Below are 14,532 nucleotides of genomic sequence, written 5' to 3'. Positions count from 1 at the left end.
TGATTCCTGAGGTGTAGGGAGGTGGGGACGGGTAATACCCCAGCCCCCACCTCCTAGTGGGGGAAGGGGAACCCAGCCCCCCCCCAGCCCCATCTCCTCACCACCCTTGCCCCTCCTCTTCCACCTGGTCCCCTGCTTAGTCACTGCCTCTTTGGCCTCAAACTTTGCCAGGGAATCTTCAGAGGACAACTTTGTGGGGAAGGGGTCCCCGCCCAGCCCTTCCTGAGAGCTGCCACCCCCCCGCCCCCCCGCAACACATCAGCATGGGAGGGGCTGGGGTGGGGCTGGGGACCTGTCACTGGGGTAGCCTCTCCTCTGGCCTGTTGCCAGAGCAGCAGCCCTGGTTGCCAAGGTGGGGCCTGGTTGCCAGGGTGACCCCCCCAGGAGGCGGGACCAGCTCCATCCTCCCAGCTCCTCCGCATCTCGCCAATGGCTAAGAGCATCAGCCCCAGTAACAGCACCTCCCCCTTGGGGGGGGGGGGGGGTAAGGGCCCATCAGGGGGCTGACCCCACCCGCCATAAGCTGGGCAGCCAATGGGCAGGGGGCCCAGCCCCTCCGTCCCCTACACACACCCAACCCTCACCCACTACAACGCCCTGGGAAGAGGAGGCGCAGAGGAACCGAGGCCCAAAGAGGGAAGAGGGTCCTGGAGTAGGTGAGGAGGGGGATCCTGGGGGATTGGGGTTCTCAGAGAGATGGGAGGGGGTCAGGGGTTGGGGTCAGAACCACGAGGTAGGGAAGAAGATGGGGTGGAGGGCAGGTGGGACTGGAGAAGCCCAGGGAGTTATTAGTGAGGGGGGTTTCCTTAAGGCCCAGGACCCCCTCTTCCGCCTTTCATGGGGAGGAGGGGGACCGGAGGCCCCCCAACAGCAGCAGGGAGAGAATGAGCCGGGGCTGGAACCCAGGCGTTCTGACCCCAACACAGTAAGCGCTCAATAAATACGATTGATTGATTGATTGATTGGCCCAGGCAACCAAGAGGGGAGTGGGAGCCCAGGGTGGTAGGTACTGGGGGGAGCTCCCCACCCCAGCGCCCCGATCCACCAGCTGACTGTCCTCCCCCGAGGGTGGCCCATCTCTCTGCCTGCTGACATCTCCCTCCCCGCAGCTGCCATTTCTCCACAGGGGCCCATCATCACCCAAGGAGCTAATGATGGGCCCGGGGAGCCGGGGCGGGGGGCGGAGATGGGACTGGATGGAGGGGTGATGGGGGGGGGAGACCGGGGGGTGCCTGGGAGATCCAAGGTGTCCCGCCCCCAGAGGGACCAGAATAACTCTGGCTCTCGGGAGAGCCGTGTTAGGGGTGGGAATGAGGAGGAGACCCAGGCATCCTCCTTCCCAGCATCAGACCCTCCCATCCACCCCCATCCCCTCCTCACCGCCACTCAACTTTCCATTCCCGCGACTTCGGGAGCAGAAGCAGCAACGGGACCGGCTAGAGCTGGTCCAGGCGACTGAGATCCAGGTTGGCATCTGGGGATCAGAGAGGGGCAGCTAGGGCGTCGAGCAGCAGGCCCCCCAGGGAACGAGGGCAGGGGGACTGGGAGTAGAGGGGGAGAGACTGGGAGCACTGGAGCGAGGGATGGGGGCCACTGGGGGTGGAAGAGTCAGGCTACGAGCACCAGAGGGGGAAAAGGTCAGGGATGCTGAAAGGTCAAAGGTTAAGAGCCCTGGGGGGAGCACTGGGGGACGGAGGGGCAGCTGGCAGCATTTCCTCAGCTGGTTCGCCCGCTTTAGGGGCCTGGTGGTGCCATTCAGGGAGTCGGGAGAGACGCCGGCAGGAGGGGCCGGGATGGCGGCTGACCCGGAGTTCCAGGAGATCCAGCGGAGGGTCAACCAGGTCACCGACGAGGTGAGTGTGGGGTCCACACTGGGGACCCAGGCCTCCCGGCCCGGCACCAATCCCCAGAGGAACCCCGGCGTTCCGGGTCAGGGAGAGGCCGGCAACAGGGAAGACCCTTTTTCCTCTCCCCTCCACCGTCCCCGTAGACTCGAGCTCCTTTTCCTGGTCCACGGCTCCACGGGGGGAGGCCACACTCCTCCCCCCCGGCCACCCTACGCTCCCCACAGCTGCACGGCTGTGGGGATATCGGATGCTGACGCTTAGTACGGTTTCTGGGCACCTAGTAAGTGCTTAACAGAACCATAATTATTATCATTGCGTCTCTTCCCTTCCAACCTCAGTCCCTGGAGAGCACCCGGAGGATGCTGCAGTTGGTAGAGGAGGTAAGAACCAGGGCAAGATGGGCTGGGGGCGACGAGGGAGCAATGGGGTGGGGGTGGGGGGTGGTCAGACTCCCGTAGCCCCTGCTTTAATTTATTTATATTAATTTATCTCCCCCTCTAGACTGTAAACTCGTTGTGGGCAGGGAATGTGTCTGTTGTCGTAGCCCCTGCTTTAATTTATTTATAGTAACGTCTCTCCCCCTCTAGACTGTAAACTCGTTGTGGGCAGGGAGTGTGTCTGTCGTATTGCACTCTCCCAAGGGCTTAGTACGGTGCTCCGCACACAGTAAGTGCTCAATAAATACAATTGACTGACTCACTTCCACCACCCCCTCCGGTCTCCCCAGAGCAAGGATGCCGGGATCCGGACGCTGGTTATGTTGGACGAACAGGGAGGTAAGGAACGGAGACCAGCCCCGCCCCACTGGTGATGTCAGAGCAGAGCTAATAATAATAATAATTATATTTGTTCATTCATTCATTCGATCGTATTTATTGAGCACTTACTGTGTGCAGAGCACTGGACTAAGTGCTTGGGAAGTCCAAGTTGGCAACATCTAGAGACGGTCCCTACCCACCAATTGTCTCACAGTCTAGAAGGGAGAGACAGAGAACAAAACAAAACATATTAACAAAATAAAATAAGTAGAATAAATACGTACAAGTAAAATAGAGTAATAAATACATACAAACATATATACAAATATATATTTGTTATGCGCTTATTATGTGCCAAGCACTGTTCTAGGCATGCCGTAGTGGAGAGAGCACGGGCCTGGGATCAGAAGGTCATGGATTCTAATCTCAGCTCCGCCACTTAATAATAATAATAATAATAATGATGACGTTTATTAAGCATTTACTATGTGCAAAGCACTGTTCTAAGTGCTGGGGAGGTTACAAGGTGATCAGGTTGTCCCAAAGCGGGCTCACAGTCTTAATCCTCATTTTACAGATGAGGTAACTGAGGCCCAGAGAAGTGAAGTGACTTGCCCCAAGTCAACCAGCTGACAATTGGTGGAGCCGGGATTTGAACCCATAATAATAATAATAATAATGGTATTTGTTAAGTGCTTACTATGTGCAAAGCACTGTTCTAAGCGCTGGGGAGGTTACATGGTGATCAGGTTGTCCCAAAGGGGGCTCACAGTCTTAATCCTCATTTTACAGATGAGGGAACTGAGGCCCAGAGAAGTGAAGTGACTTGCCCCAAGTCACCCAGCTGACAATTGGTGGAGCCAGGATTTGAACCCATAATAATAATAATGGTATTTGTTAAGTGCTTACTATGTGCCAAGCACTGTTCTAAGCACTGGGGAGGTTACAAGGTGATCAGGTTGTCCCACGGGGGGCTCACAATCTTAATCCTCATTTTACAGATGAGGGAATTGAGGCCCAGAGAAGTGAAGTGACTTGCCCAAAGTCACCCAGCTGCCAATTAGTGGAGCCGGGATTTGAACCCATAATAATAATAATAATAATAATGGTATTTGTTAAGTGCTTACTATGTGCAAAGCACTGTTCTAAGCGCTGGGGAGGTTACAAGGTGATCAGGTTGTCCCACGGGGGGGGGGGGCTCACAATCTTAATCCTCATTTTACAGATGAGGTAACTGAGGCCCAGAGAAGTGAAGTGACTTGCCCAAAGTCACCCAGCCGACAATTGGCGGAGCTGGGATTTGAACCCATGACCTCTGACTCCAAAGCCCGTCCTCTTTCCACTGAGCCACGCTGCTTCTTCACACTTGTCTGCTGTGTGACCTTGGGCAAGTCATGTCACTTCTCTGCGCCTCTGTTCCCTCATCTGTAAAATGGGGATTAAGACTGTGAGCCCCCTGTGGGACGACTTTATCACCTTGTAACCTCCCCAGCGCTTAGAACAGTGATTTGCACATAGTAAGCGCTTAATGAATGCCATTATTATTATTATTATTATTCTCTGCACCTCAGTTACCTCATCTGGTAGGGAATACGTTGCCAACTTGTACTTCCCAAGCGCTTAGTACAGTGTTCTGCACATAGTAGGCGCTCAATAAATCCGATTGATGATGATGATGATTATTATTATTATTATTCTCTGCACCTCAGTTACCTCATCTGGTAGGGACTGTCTCTATATGTTGCCAACTTGTACTACCCAAGCGCTTAGCACAGTGCTCTGCACACAGTAAGCGCTCAATCAATACGATTGATTGATTGATTGATTGTAAAATGGGGATTGAGATGGTGACCCCCACGAGGGGTAAGGGACTGTATCCATCCCAATTTGCTTGTATCCCCCCCAGTGCTTAGTACGGTGCCTGGCACATAGTAGGCACCTACCAAATACCACGGTAATTCTTATTATCTCCCATCTCTTCCAGCGATTAGTGCGGTGCTTGGCACGTAGTAAGTGCTTCGCTTACTATTGCTAGGGGGTGGCTTCCCCGGACGGGAGTCTAGGCCGTCGGGGATTTAGGGAGTCCACCTGAGACCCCCCGCCACCACCAGACTGTGGTTCCCTCGGTCCCCAGAGCAGCTGGACCGAATCGACGAGGGACTGGACCAGATCACCCAGGACATGAAGGAGGCTGAGAAGAACCTGACGGACCTGGCCAAGTGCTGTGGGCTCTGTGCTTGCCCCTGTCTGCAGTAGGCACCCCTGCCCCTCCCTGCAGCCCCCACCCACCTCTTCCAGCCCCTCTCTGTAGTTCACACCCCCTCCTCTCCCTGCCCCCTGCCCTCAGTGGGCACCCCTGCCTCTGCTCTTCTCTCCACCCCTTCCCCAGCGGGCAGTGCCCACCCCTGCCTCTCCCTGCCCTGTCTGAAGTTTACACCTCCCCTGCCCTGTTCCAGAGAGAAAGGGGGCAGAGGGCATCCGTGGCGTATGAGGGTACCCTTTCCTCTCCCTGCCCCTGCTCTTCCCTCTGCCCCTTCCCCAGCGGGCAGTGCCCACCCCTGCTTCTCCCTGCCCTGACTGAAGTTTACACTTCACCTGCCCTACCCTTGCCTCTCCCTGCTCCCGCTCTTCTCTCCGCCCCTTCCCCAGCGGGCAGTGCCCACCCCTGCCTCTCCCTGCCCTGTCTGAAGTTTACACCTCCCCTGCCCTGTTCCAGAGAGAAAAGGGGCAGAGGGCATCCGTGGCGTATGAGGGTACCCTTTCCTCTCCCTGCCCCTGCTCTTCCCTCTGCCCCTTCCCCAGCGGGCAGTGCCCACCCCTGCTTCTCCCTGCCCTGACTGAAGTTTACACTTCACCTGCCCTACCCTTGCCTCTCCCTGCTCCCGCTCTTCTCTCCGCCCCTTCCCCAGCGGGCAGTGCCCACCCCTGCTTCTCCCTGCCCTGTCAGAAGTTTACACCTCACCTGCCCTGTTCCAGAGAGAAAAGGGGCAGAGGGCATCCGTGGCGTATGAGGGTACCCTTGCCTCTCCCTGCCCCTGCTCTTCTCTCTGCCCCTTCCCCAGCGGGCAGTGCCCACCCCTGCTTCTCCCTGCCCTGACTGAAGTTTACACCTCACCTGCCCTGTTCCAGAGAGAAAAGGGGCAGAGGGCATCCGTGGCGTATGAGGGTACCCTTGCCTCTCCCTGCTCCCACTCTTCTCTCTGCCCCTTCCCCAGCGGGCAGTGCCCACCCCTGCCTCTCCCTGCCCTGTCTGAAGTTCACACTTCACCTGCCTTGTTCCAGAGACAAAAGGGGCAGAGGGCATCCGTGGCATATGAGGGTACCCTTGCCTCTCCCTGCCCATGCTCTTCTCTCTGCCCCTTCCCCAGCAGGCAGTGCCCACCCCTGCTTCTCCCTGCCCTGTCTGAAGTTTACACCTCCCCTGCCCTGTTCCAGAGAGAAAGCGGGCAGAGGGCAACCGTGGCATATGAGGGTACCCTTGCCTCTCCCTGCCCCTGCTCTTCTCTCTGCCCCTTCCCCAGCGGGCAGTGCCCACCCCTGCTTCTCCCTGCCCTGTCAGAGGTTTACACTTCACCTGCCCTGTTCCAGAGAGAAAAGGGGCAGAGGGCATCCGCGCGTATGAGGGTACCAGGCCGTGTCTGAGACAAACCTAGGGCCCGCCCCTCCCCAACTCCCCCACTCCTGGACACCCCACCCGCTCGGGCCTCAGCTCCCATATGAGCCCCCAACCCAAGGCACACACCCCCAACCCCATCACTCCACAGGCTGAAGGTGAGCAAGGCGTACCAGGCCGTATGGGGGCCGGGGCCAGGCGGGGTTGTAGCCGGGCAGCCCTCCTCCCGCGTGGCAGACGAGCGAGAGCAGATGGTCATGAGTGGCGGCTACATCCATCGGTGAGCAGGCCCCCTGCCCGGCCCTCCAACCAACACCTCAGGGCTCCGGGCGTGGGGCCTTTGGTTTTCCCCCCGATTCCCGTCTCCCCCACGGCCCGGGCACCTAGGGCTCCCGAGCAGAAGCCCCGGTCCCCCATCTCCGAGTCCAGCCCCCCACCCGGCCCGGGCTCCAGGGACGGGGGCGGCTCCAGAACCCCAGCTGTCCGGGGCTGGGGGGCTCATTCGGGCCCACTGACCGGCCGGGGCCCCAGGGTGACGCAGGACGCGCGGGAGGACGAGATGGAGGAGAATCTGGTGCAGGTGGGCAGCATCCTGGGGAACCTGAGGAGCATGGCCCTGGACGTCAGCAACGAGATCGACATCCAGAACACGCAGATGGACAAGATCAACGAGAAGGTGAGGGGGCGGGGGGCCGCCACCCCTTCTCCCTGCTCCACGGGGGAGCGGGGCCGGGGGGAGGCTGCCTAGGCTGGGAGGGGCAGGGAGGGGGTCCCAGCTCTCTCCTTTCCAGATCCAGCTGGGAGGAGGGTGAGGGAAGAGGGCGGTGACTGCCCATCCCACCCTCCCCAGGTGATCCTCAACGAGGAACGGATCCGAGAGGCTAACACGCGAGCCAAAAAGATCCTCAAGAACGCGTGAGACCCCCTCTGGATCCGCGCCTGGGCTCCTCTCCCGCCTGCCAGGGGCGAGAGGGGACCCGAGTTGGGACGGTGTCCTTCCGGGGAACGGAGAGAGGAAGCTATCCAGCGATGGGACCGGGAGGGGGGAGGACGAAGCCCCTGGTCCCCCACTCTACCCCCGGTGAGGGGGCAGCTTCCTGTTGCCCGCCTGACGGAGGTTTCCCCTCTGCCTCTCCCACTTGCTCCCTGGCAGTTTGTGTCTGGGGCAGAACAATAAAGCTGTGTTTGTGTAGAGGAATTGTGTTGGAAGCCCAGGGGTAGGGGGCTGAGGAATCAGTGTACACACATACACATGTCAGGCCCCCACAGGGGGGTTTATTGGCAGCATCCCCTCCCCGGGCCCAGGAAGGAAGACCTCGGCCCTGTTCACACCCTTCCCTTTCGGGCGGCTCAGGTCACCTCTGGCCAGCATCACTCCTTCTTGTGGGGGAAGGAGGCCCAGGCCAGGCAGTACAGGGAGTAGCAGGTGCCTGTGGAGGACAGGAGGGAAGTGAGTGAAGCCCCCAAACTCCCCTGGAGCATCCTTTCTTCCCCCTCCCCTCACCGGAACCTAACGCGATGCCCCCCAAGGTGCCCCCGCGGAGGTGAGGTCTCTTACCCCCCAAGCTGAGCACCATGGTCAGGCGATAGAGCAGGGCATCCCGGGCTCCCCCCTTCAAGTGCACGGGGAGGCCGTTGTCTTGCTGGGAGAGGAACGACAGAGCGGGTTAGGTTGTGTGTGTGTGTGTGTGTGTGTGTGTGTGTGTGTGTGTGTGTGTGTGTGTGTGTGTGTGTGTGTGTGTGTGTGTGTGTGTGTGTGTGTGTGTGTGTTGGGGGAGAGGGGGGTCCTTGGTGAGCCCCCCCAACTCCAGCCCCCCTCCTCTGGCGATGCAGCCGTTGCCAATGACAACAGTCCGTGGCTCAGTGGAAAGATCCCGGGCTTTGGAGTCAGAGGTCATGGATCCGCCAATTGTGAGCTGTGTGACTTTGGGCAAGTCACTTCACCTCTCTGGGCCTCAGTTACCTCATCTGGAAAATGGGGATTAAGACTGTGAGCGCCCCCCCATGGGACAACCTGATCACCTCGTAACCTCCCCAGCGCTTAGAACAGTGCTTTGCACATAGTAAGCGCTTAATAGATGCCATCATTATTATTATTATCCCGTAACAGGGAGGCAGGACTCCCGGGTCCCGCTCTTGGGCCCAGGCGCTAGGTAGGGGGTGAGACGCAGCTGCCATCGTGGCTCAATGGAAAGAGCAAGGGCTTGGGAGTCAGAGGTCATGGGTTCAAATCCCGGCTCAGCCAATCGTCGGCTGCTGTGTGACCTTGGGCAAGTCACTTCATTTATGTGGCTCAGTTCTCTCATCTGTAAAATGGGGATTAGGACTGTGAGCCCCACGTGGGACAACCTGATCACCTTATAGCCTCCTCAGCGCTTAGAACAGTGCTTTGCACATAGTGAGCGCTTAACAAATGCCATTATTATTATGATGATGATGATGATGTCACTGGCCAGGTCCCTGGTCCTGTCCACCCCCGGGGGGTCGGGGAGGGGGAAGGAGGGTGAGGGGCTCTGGTCCCGTCCAGCGCTCACCTGGAAGAGTTTCTGCTTCTCAGGGACGTGGTTCTCGAAGGAGCGTCGGGCGCTGGAGCTGAAGGCCCGAAGCAGGGCTCCAGAGCGGGAGATCTGGGGAAGTGGGCGGCAAGGGGCATCTTTTAATAATAATAATAATAATAACGATGGCATTTGTTAAGCGCTTACTTTGTGCAAAGCATATAGTGACCTTGGGGAGGTCACAAGGTGATCAGATGGTCCCACAGGGGGCTCGCAGTTTTAATCCCCATTAAATCCCCATGGATTAAATCCCCATTTAATCCCCAGAGAAGCAGCGAGGCTCAGTGGAAAGAGCCCGGGCTTTGGAGTCAGAGGTCACGGGTTCAAATCCCGGCTCCTCCAATTGTCAGGTGTGTGACCTTGGGCAAGTCACTTAACTTCTCTGGGCCTGTTACCTCAACAGTAAAAAAAAATGGGGATGAAGACTGTGAGCCCCCGTGGGACAACCTGATCACCTTGTAACCTCCCCAGTGCTTAGAACAGTGCTTTGCACATAGTAAGCGCTTAATAAATGCCATTATTATTATTTGACAGAGGTGGGAACTGAGGCACAGAGAAGTGAAGCGACTTGGCCAAAGTCAACCAGCTGACAGTTGGTGGGATTTGAACCCGTGACCCCTGACTCCAAAGCCCGGGCTCTTTCCACTGAGCCACGCTGCTTCTCCTTTTGGGGTGGGGGTGGCCCCCCACAGTCTCCGCAATTTGTCCTCGGTCCCAGCCCCCAAACCTGCAGTGTCACTTCCCAGCTCTGCCACTTGTCAGCTGGGTGACTTTGGGCAAGTCACTTCATCATCATCGTCAATCGTATTTACTGAGCGCTTACTGTGTGCACAGCACTGGACTAAGCGCTTGGGAAGTCCAAGTTGGCAACATCTAGAGACGGTCCCTACCCAACAGCGGGCTCACAGTCTAAAAGGGGGAGGCAGAGAACAAAACCAAACATACTAACAAAATAAAATCAATAGAATAGATATGTACAAGTAAAATGAATAGAGTAATAAATATGTACAAACATATATATCATCGTCATCAATCGTATTTATTGAGCGCTTACTATGTGCAGAGCACTGTACTAAGCGCTTGGGAAGTCCAAATTGGCAACATCTAGAGACAGTCCCTCCCCAACAGCGGGTTCACAGTCTAAAAGGGGGAGACAGAGGACAAAACCAAACATACTAACGAAATAAAATAAATAGAATACATATGTACAAGTAAAATAGAGTGACAAATATGTACAAGCATATATGCAGCCTTGATTACTGCGTCAGCCTCCTTGCTGACCTCCCAGCCTCCTGTCTCTACCCACTGTTGGGTAGGGACTGTCTGTATATGTTGCTAATTTGTACTTCCCAAGCGCTTAGTACAGTGCTCTGCACATAGTAAGCGCTCAATAAATACGATTGATGATATATACAGGTATATACATATATACACATCTATCTATATCTATATATAATATACATATATATTCACTTCTTTGGGCCTCAGTTCCCTCATCTGTCAAATGGGGATGAAGACTGGGAGCCCCAAGTGGGGCAACCCGATCACTTTGTATCTGCCCCGGCGCTTAGAACAGTGCTTGGCACATAGTAAGCGCTTAACAAATGCCATCATTATTATTATTATTATTCCCCAATTCCGGGGGGGGGGGGGGGTGCAGCGCGGAGGAGGGGCACCTGTCCCCGCGGGGGAACGGAAACGAAAGGGCGCTGAGGGTCTGCTCCCCAAGCGCTCAGTCCAGTGCTCCGCACCCAGTAAGCGCTCAATAAATGCGACCGAATGGGAGGGGTCGGTGGGGGCGTGCGGCGGCCTTCGCCCCCCTCACCGTCAGGCCCCTCATGTCCGCCCGCGTCCTCTCCCCGTCCGCTGGCGGCTCCGCCCAAGGGCACGGGGCGCGTGACCCCCGCGGGGCCGCAACCTGACGGACGGGGGCGGGGGCCAATCAGAGGGGGCGGGGCCCGGCCCGGGACGCTGACCGACGGGGGCGGGGACCAATCACAGGGGGCGGGGCGGGGGGAAGGGGGCGGGGCCCGAGCCTGACGGGGCGGGGACCAATCAGAGGGGGCGGGGCCCGGGCCGGGATGCTGACTGACGGGGCGGGGGCCAATCACAGGGGGCGGGGCGGGGGAAAGGGGCGGGGCCCGGGCCTGACGGGGCGGGGGCGGGGACTGATTTGGGGGCGGGGCCTGGGCCTGAAGGAACGGGGCGGGGTCCCAACCTGACGGACGGGGGCGGGGGCCAATCAGAGGGGGCGGGGCCCGGGCCGGATTGCGGACTGACGGGGGCGGGGACCAATCACAGGGGGCGAGGCGGGGGGGGGGGAAGGGCGGGGCCTGGGCCTGACGGGGCGGGGACGGGGACTGATTTTGGGGCGGGGCCTGGGCCTGAAGGAACGGGGCGGGGTCCCAACCTGACGGACGGGGGCGGGGGCCAATCAGAGGGGGCGGGGCCCGGGCCGAGTTGCTGACTGACGGGGGCGGGGACCAATCACAGGGGGCGGGGCGGGGGAAAGGGGCGGGGCTTGGGCCTGACGGGGCGGGGCCGGATTTGGGGGGCGGGGCCCGGGCCTGAAGGAAGGGAGCGGGGCCGCACCCTGACGGACGGGGGCGGGGGCCAATCAGTGGGGGCGGGGCCCGGGCCGGGTTGCTGACTGACGGGGGCGGGGACCAATCACAGGGGGCGAGGCGGAGGGGGGAAGGGCGGGGCCTGGGCCTGACGGGGCGGGGCCGGATTTGGGGGCGGGGCCCGGGCCTGAAGGATCGGGGCGGGGGAAAGGGGCGGGGCCGTAACCTGCCAGACGGGGGCGGGGACCAATCAAAGGGGGCGGGGCCCGGGCCGGGTTAATGACTGACGGTGGCGGGGACCAATCGCAGGGGGCGGGGCTTGGGCCTGACGGGGCGGGGGAGGGGCCGGATTTGGGGGCGGGGTCTGGGTCTGAAGGAAGGGGCTGTGCCGGAGAAAGGGGCGGGGTCTCTACCTGATGGACGGGGCGGGGCCCAATCAGGGGGCGGGGGCGGGGATCCAGGGGGCGGGGACCGGGCATGGTTGTTTACGGATGGGGCGGGGCCCAATCAAAAGGGGCGGGGGAGGGGCCGGACTTGAGGGGCGGGGGCGGAGTCACAGGGGCCTGAAGGAATATGGTGGGGAAAGGGGTGGGGCCTCAACCTGACGGATGGGGGCGGGGCCGGGGCTCCAGGGGGCGGGGCCCGGGCCGGATTGCTGACTGACGGCGGCGGGGAGCCAATCACAGGGGGGCGGGGCTGGGGAAAGGGGGCGTGGCCTGGGCCTTACGGGGCGGGGGCGGGGCCGCATTTGGGGGCGGGGCCCGGGCCTGAAGGAACGGGGCGGGGGAAAGGGGCGGGGCCGCACCCTGACGGACGGGGGCGGGGACCAATCAGAGGGGGCGGGGCCCGGGCCTGGTTGCTGACTGACGGGGGCGGGGACCGATCGCAGGGGGCGGGGCCTGGGCCTGACGGGGCCGGGGAGGGGCCGGATTAGGGGGTGGGGCCTGGGTCTGAAGAAGGGGCGGGGCCGGGAAAAGGGGCGGGGCCTCAACCGGATGGACGGGGCGGGGCCCAATCATGGGGCGGGGCCCGGCCCTGGTTGCTCACGGATGGGGGCGGGGCAGGGAAAGGGGCGGGGGAGGGGCCGGACTTGGGGTGGGGCCTGGGCCTGAAGGAACGGGGCGGGGCCCGGGCCTGATTGACGGGGGCGGGGACCAATCAGAGGGGGCGGGGATGGGGAAAGGGGAGGGGCTTGGGCCTGACGGAGCGGGGGAGGGGCCGGCTTTGGGGGGCGGGGCCCGGGCCTGAAGGGAGAGCGCGGGGCTGGGAAAGGGGGCGGGGCCTCAACCTCACCGACGGGGGCGGGGACCAATCACAGGGGGCGGGGCCCGGGCCTGGTTGCTGACTGACGGGGGCGGGGACCAATCACAGGGGGCGGGGCCCGGGCCTGGTTGCTGACTGACGGGGGCGGGGACCAATCACAGGGGGCGGGGCGGGGAAAGGGGCGGGGCTTGGGCCTGACGGGGCGGGGTAGACAGGTGTCCAAACCCTCAGAATAAATCATCATCATCATCAATCGTATTTATTGAGCGCTTACTATGTGCAGAGCACTGTGCTAAGCACTTGGGAAGTACAAATTGGCAACATATAGAGACAGTCCCTACCCAACAGTGGGCTCACAGTCTGAAAGGGGGAGACAGAGGACAGAACCAAACATACTAACAAAATAAAATCAGTAGGATAGATATGTACAAGTAAAATAAATAAATAAATAGAGTAATAAATATGTACAAAAATATATGCATATATACAGCTGCTGTGGGGAAGGGAAGGAGGTAGGATGGGGGGATGGAGAGGGGGACGAGGGGGAGAGGAAGGAAGGGGCTCCGTCTGGGAAGGCCTAATAATGGGATGGGATAATGGGATAATAATAAATGGGATTACAGCTATATACACAATCCCTTCTCAGCCACTCCTCTATCATCATCATCATCAATCGTATTTATTGAGCTCTTACTATGTGCAGAGCACTGTACTAAGCGCTTGGGAAGTACAAATTGGCAACACATAGAGACAGTCCCTACCCAACAGTGGGCTCACAGTCTAAAAGGGGAAGACAGAGAACAAAACCAAACATACTAACAAAATAAAATAAATAGAATAGATATGTGCAAGTAAAATAAATAAAATAAATAAATAGAGTAATAAATACGTACAAACATATATACATATATACAGGTGCTGTGGGGAAGGGAAGGAGGTAAGATGGAGGGGATGGAGACACCTGTGTTAGACAGGTGTCAAAACCATCAGAAGGTGTCCAAACCGTCAGAATAAATGGGATTATAGCTATATACACAATCCCTTCTCAGCCACTCCTCTGCTGTGTTAGACAGGTATCAAACCGTCAGAACAAATAGGATTATAGCTATATACACCATCCCTTCTCAGCCACTTGTCTGCTGTGTGACTTTAGGCAAGTCACTTCACATCTCTGTGCCTCAGGTACCTCATCTGTAAAATGGGGATTGAGACTGTGAGCCCCATGGTGGTTCGCTTGTAACGATGATGATGGTTTTTGTTAAGCGCTTGCTATGTGCTAAACGCTGCTCTAAGCGCTGGGGTTGTTACAAAGTGATCAGGTCGCCCCACGTGGGGCTCCCAGTCTTCACCCCCACTTTCCAGATAAGGGAACTGAGACATGGAGAAGTGAAGTGACTTGCCCAAAGTCACACAGCTGATAAAGTGGTGGAGCCGGGATTAGAACTCACGACCTCTGATTCCCAACCCCAGGTTCGTTCCACTAAGCCTCAGCTACTTGTCTGCTGTGTGACTTTAGGCAAGTCACTTCACATCTCCGTGCCTCAGTTACCTCATCGGTAAAATGGGAATTGAGACTGTGAGCCCCATGGTGTACCCACTTGTACCCACTCCAGTGCTTAGTACTGTGCCTGGCACATAGTAACAAATAATGATTATTATAATAATAATAATAATAATGACGACATTATCAAGCACTCACTCTGTGCAAGGCACTCTTCTCAATCATACTTTCCAAGCGCTTAGTACAGTGCTCTGCACCCAGTAAGCGCTCAGTAAATACGAATGAATGAATGAATAATTATAATAATAATGACGGTTTTTGTTAAGCACTTACTCTGTGCCAGGAAGTCTTCTCATAATCATAATCATTAATAATAATAATAACGATGACGCTCACTCTGTGCTAGGCACTCTTCTCATCATCATCATCAT

The 14,532-nt window shown here is 58.3% G+C and overlaps 2 protein-coding genes across 2 annotated transcripts; one reads left to right on the top strand and one right to left on the bottom strand.

The window, feature by feature from the left end:
- Window positions 1-513: 513 nt before the first annotated feature.
- LOC119945965 (synaptosomal-associated protein 25-like) lies at window positions 514-7,407 on the top strand. The gene is made up of 9 exons (XM_038767287.1): window positions 514-656; window positions 1,419-1,466; window positions 1,739-1,853; window positions 2,186-2,227; window positions 2,575-2,623; window positions 4,740-4,857; window positions 6,370-6,498; window positions 6,750-6,894; window positions 7,069-7,407. The coding sequence occupies exons 3-9, from the start codon at window positions 1,794-1,796 to the stop codon at window positions 7,135-7,137; spliced, it is 612 nt and encodes a 203-aa protein (XP_038623215.1). The 5' UTR covers window positions 514-656; window positions 1,419-1,466; window positions 1,739-1,793; the 3' UTR covers window positions 7,138-7,407.
- Window positions 7,408-7,467: 60 nt separating this feature from the next.
- Window positions 7,468-10,696, bottom strand: LOC119945966 (cytochrome c oxidase subunit 7A1, mitochondrial). The gene is made up of 4 exons (XM_038767288.1): window positions 10,599-10,696; window positions 8,753-8,845; window positions 7,777-7,861; window positions 7,468-7,648 (listed from the first exon to the last, which is right to left on the bottom strand). The coding sequence occupies exons 1-4, from the start codon at window positions 10,611-10,613 to the stop codon at window positions 7,590-7,592; spliced, it is 252 nt and encodes an 83-aa protein (XP_038623216.1). The 5' UTR covers window positions 10,614-10,696; the 3' UTR covers window positions 7,468-7,589.
- Between the last annotated feature and the right edge of the window lie 3,836 nt (window positions 10,697-14,532).

The sequence above is a fragment of the Tachyglossus aculeatus genome, chromosome 26 (assembly GCF_015852505.1).
Source record: "Tachyglossus aculeatus isolate mTacAcu1 chromosome 26, mTacAcu1.pri, whole genome shotgun sequence".
Lineage (NCBI taxonomy): Eukaryota > Metazoa > Chordata > Mammalia > Monotremata > Tachyglossidae > Tachyglossus > Tachyglossus aculeatus.
Note: the sequence above shows the minus strand (reverse complement) of the source record. Positions and strands in the feature narration are given on the sequence as shown.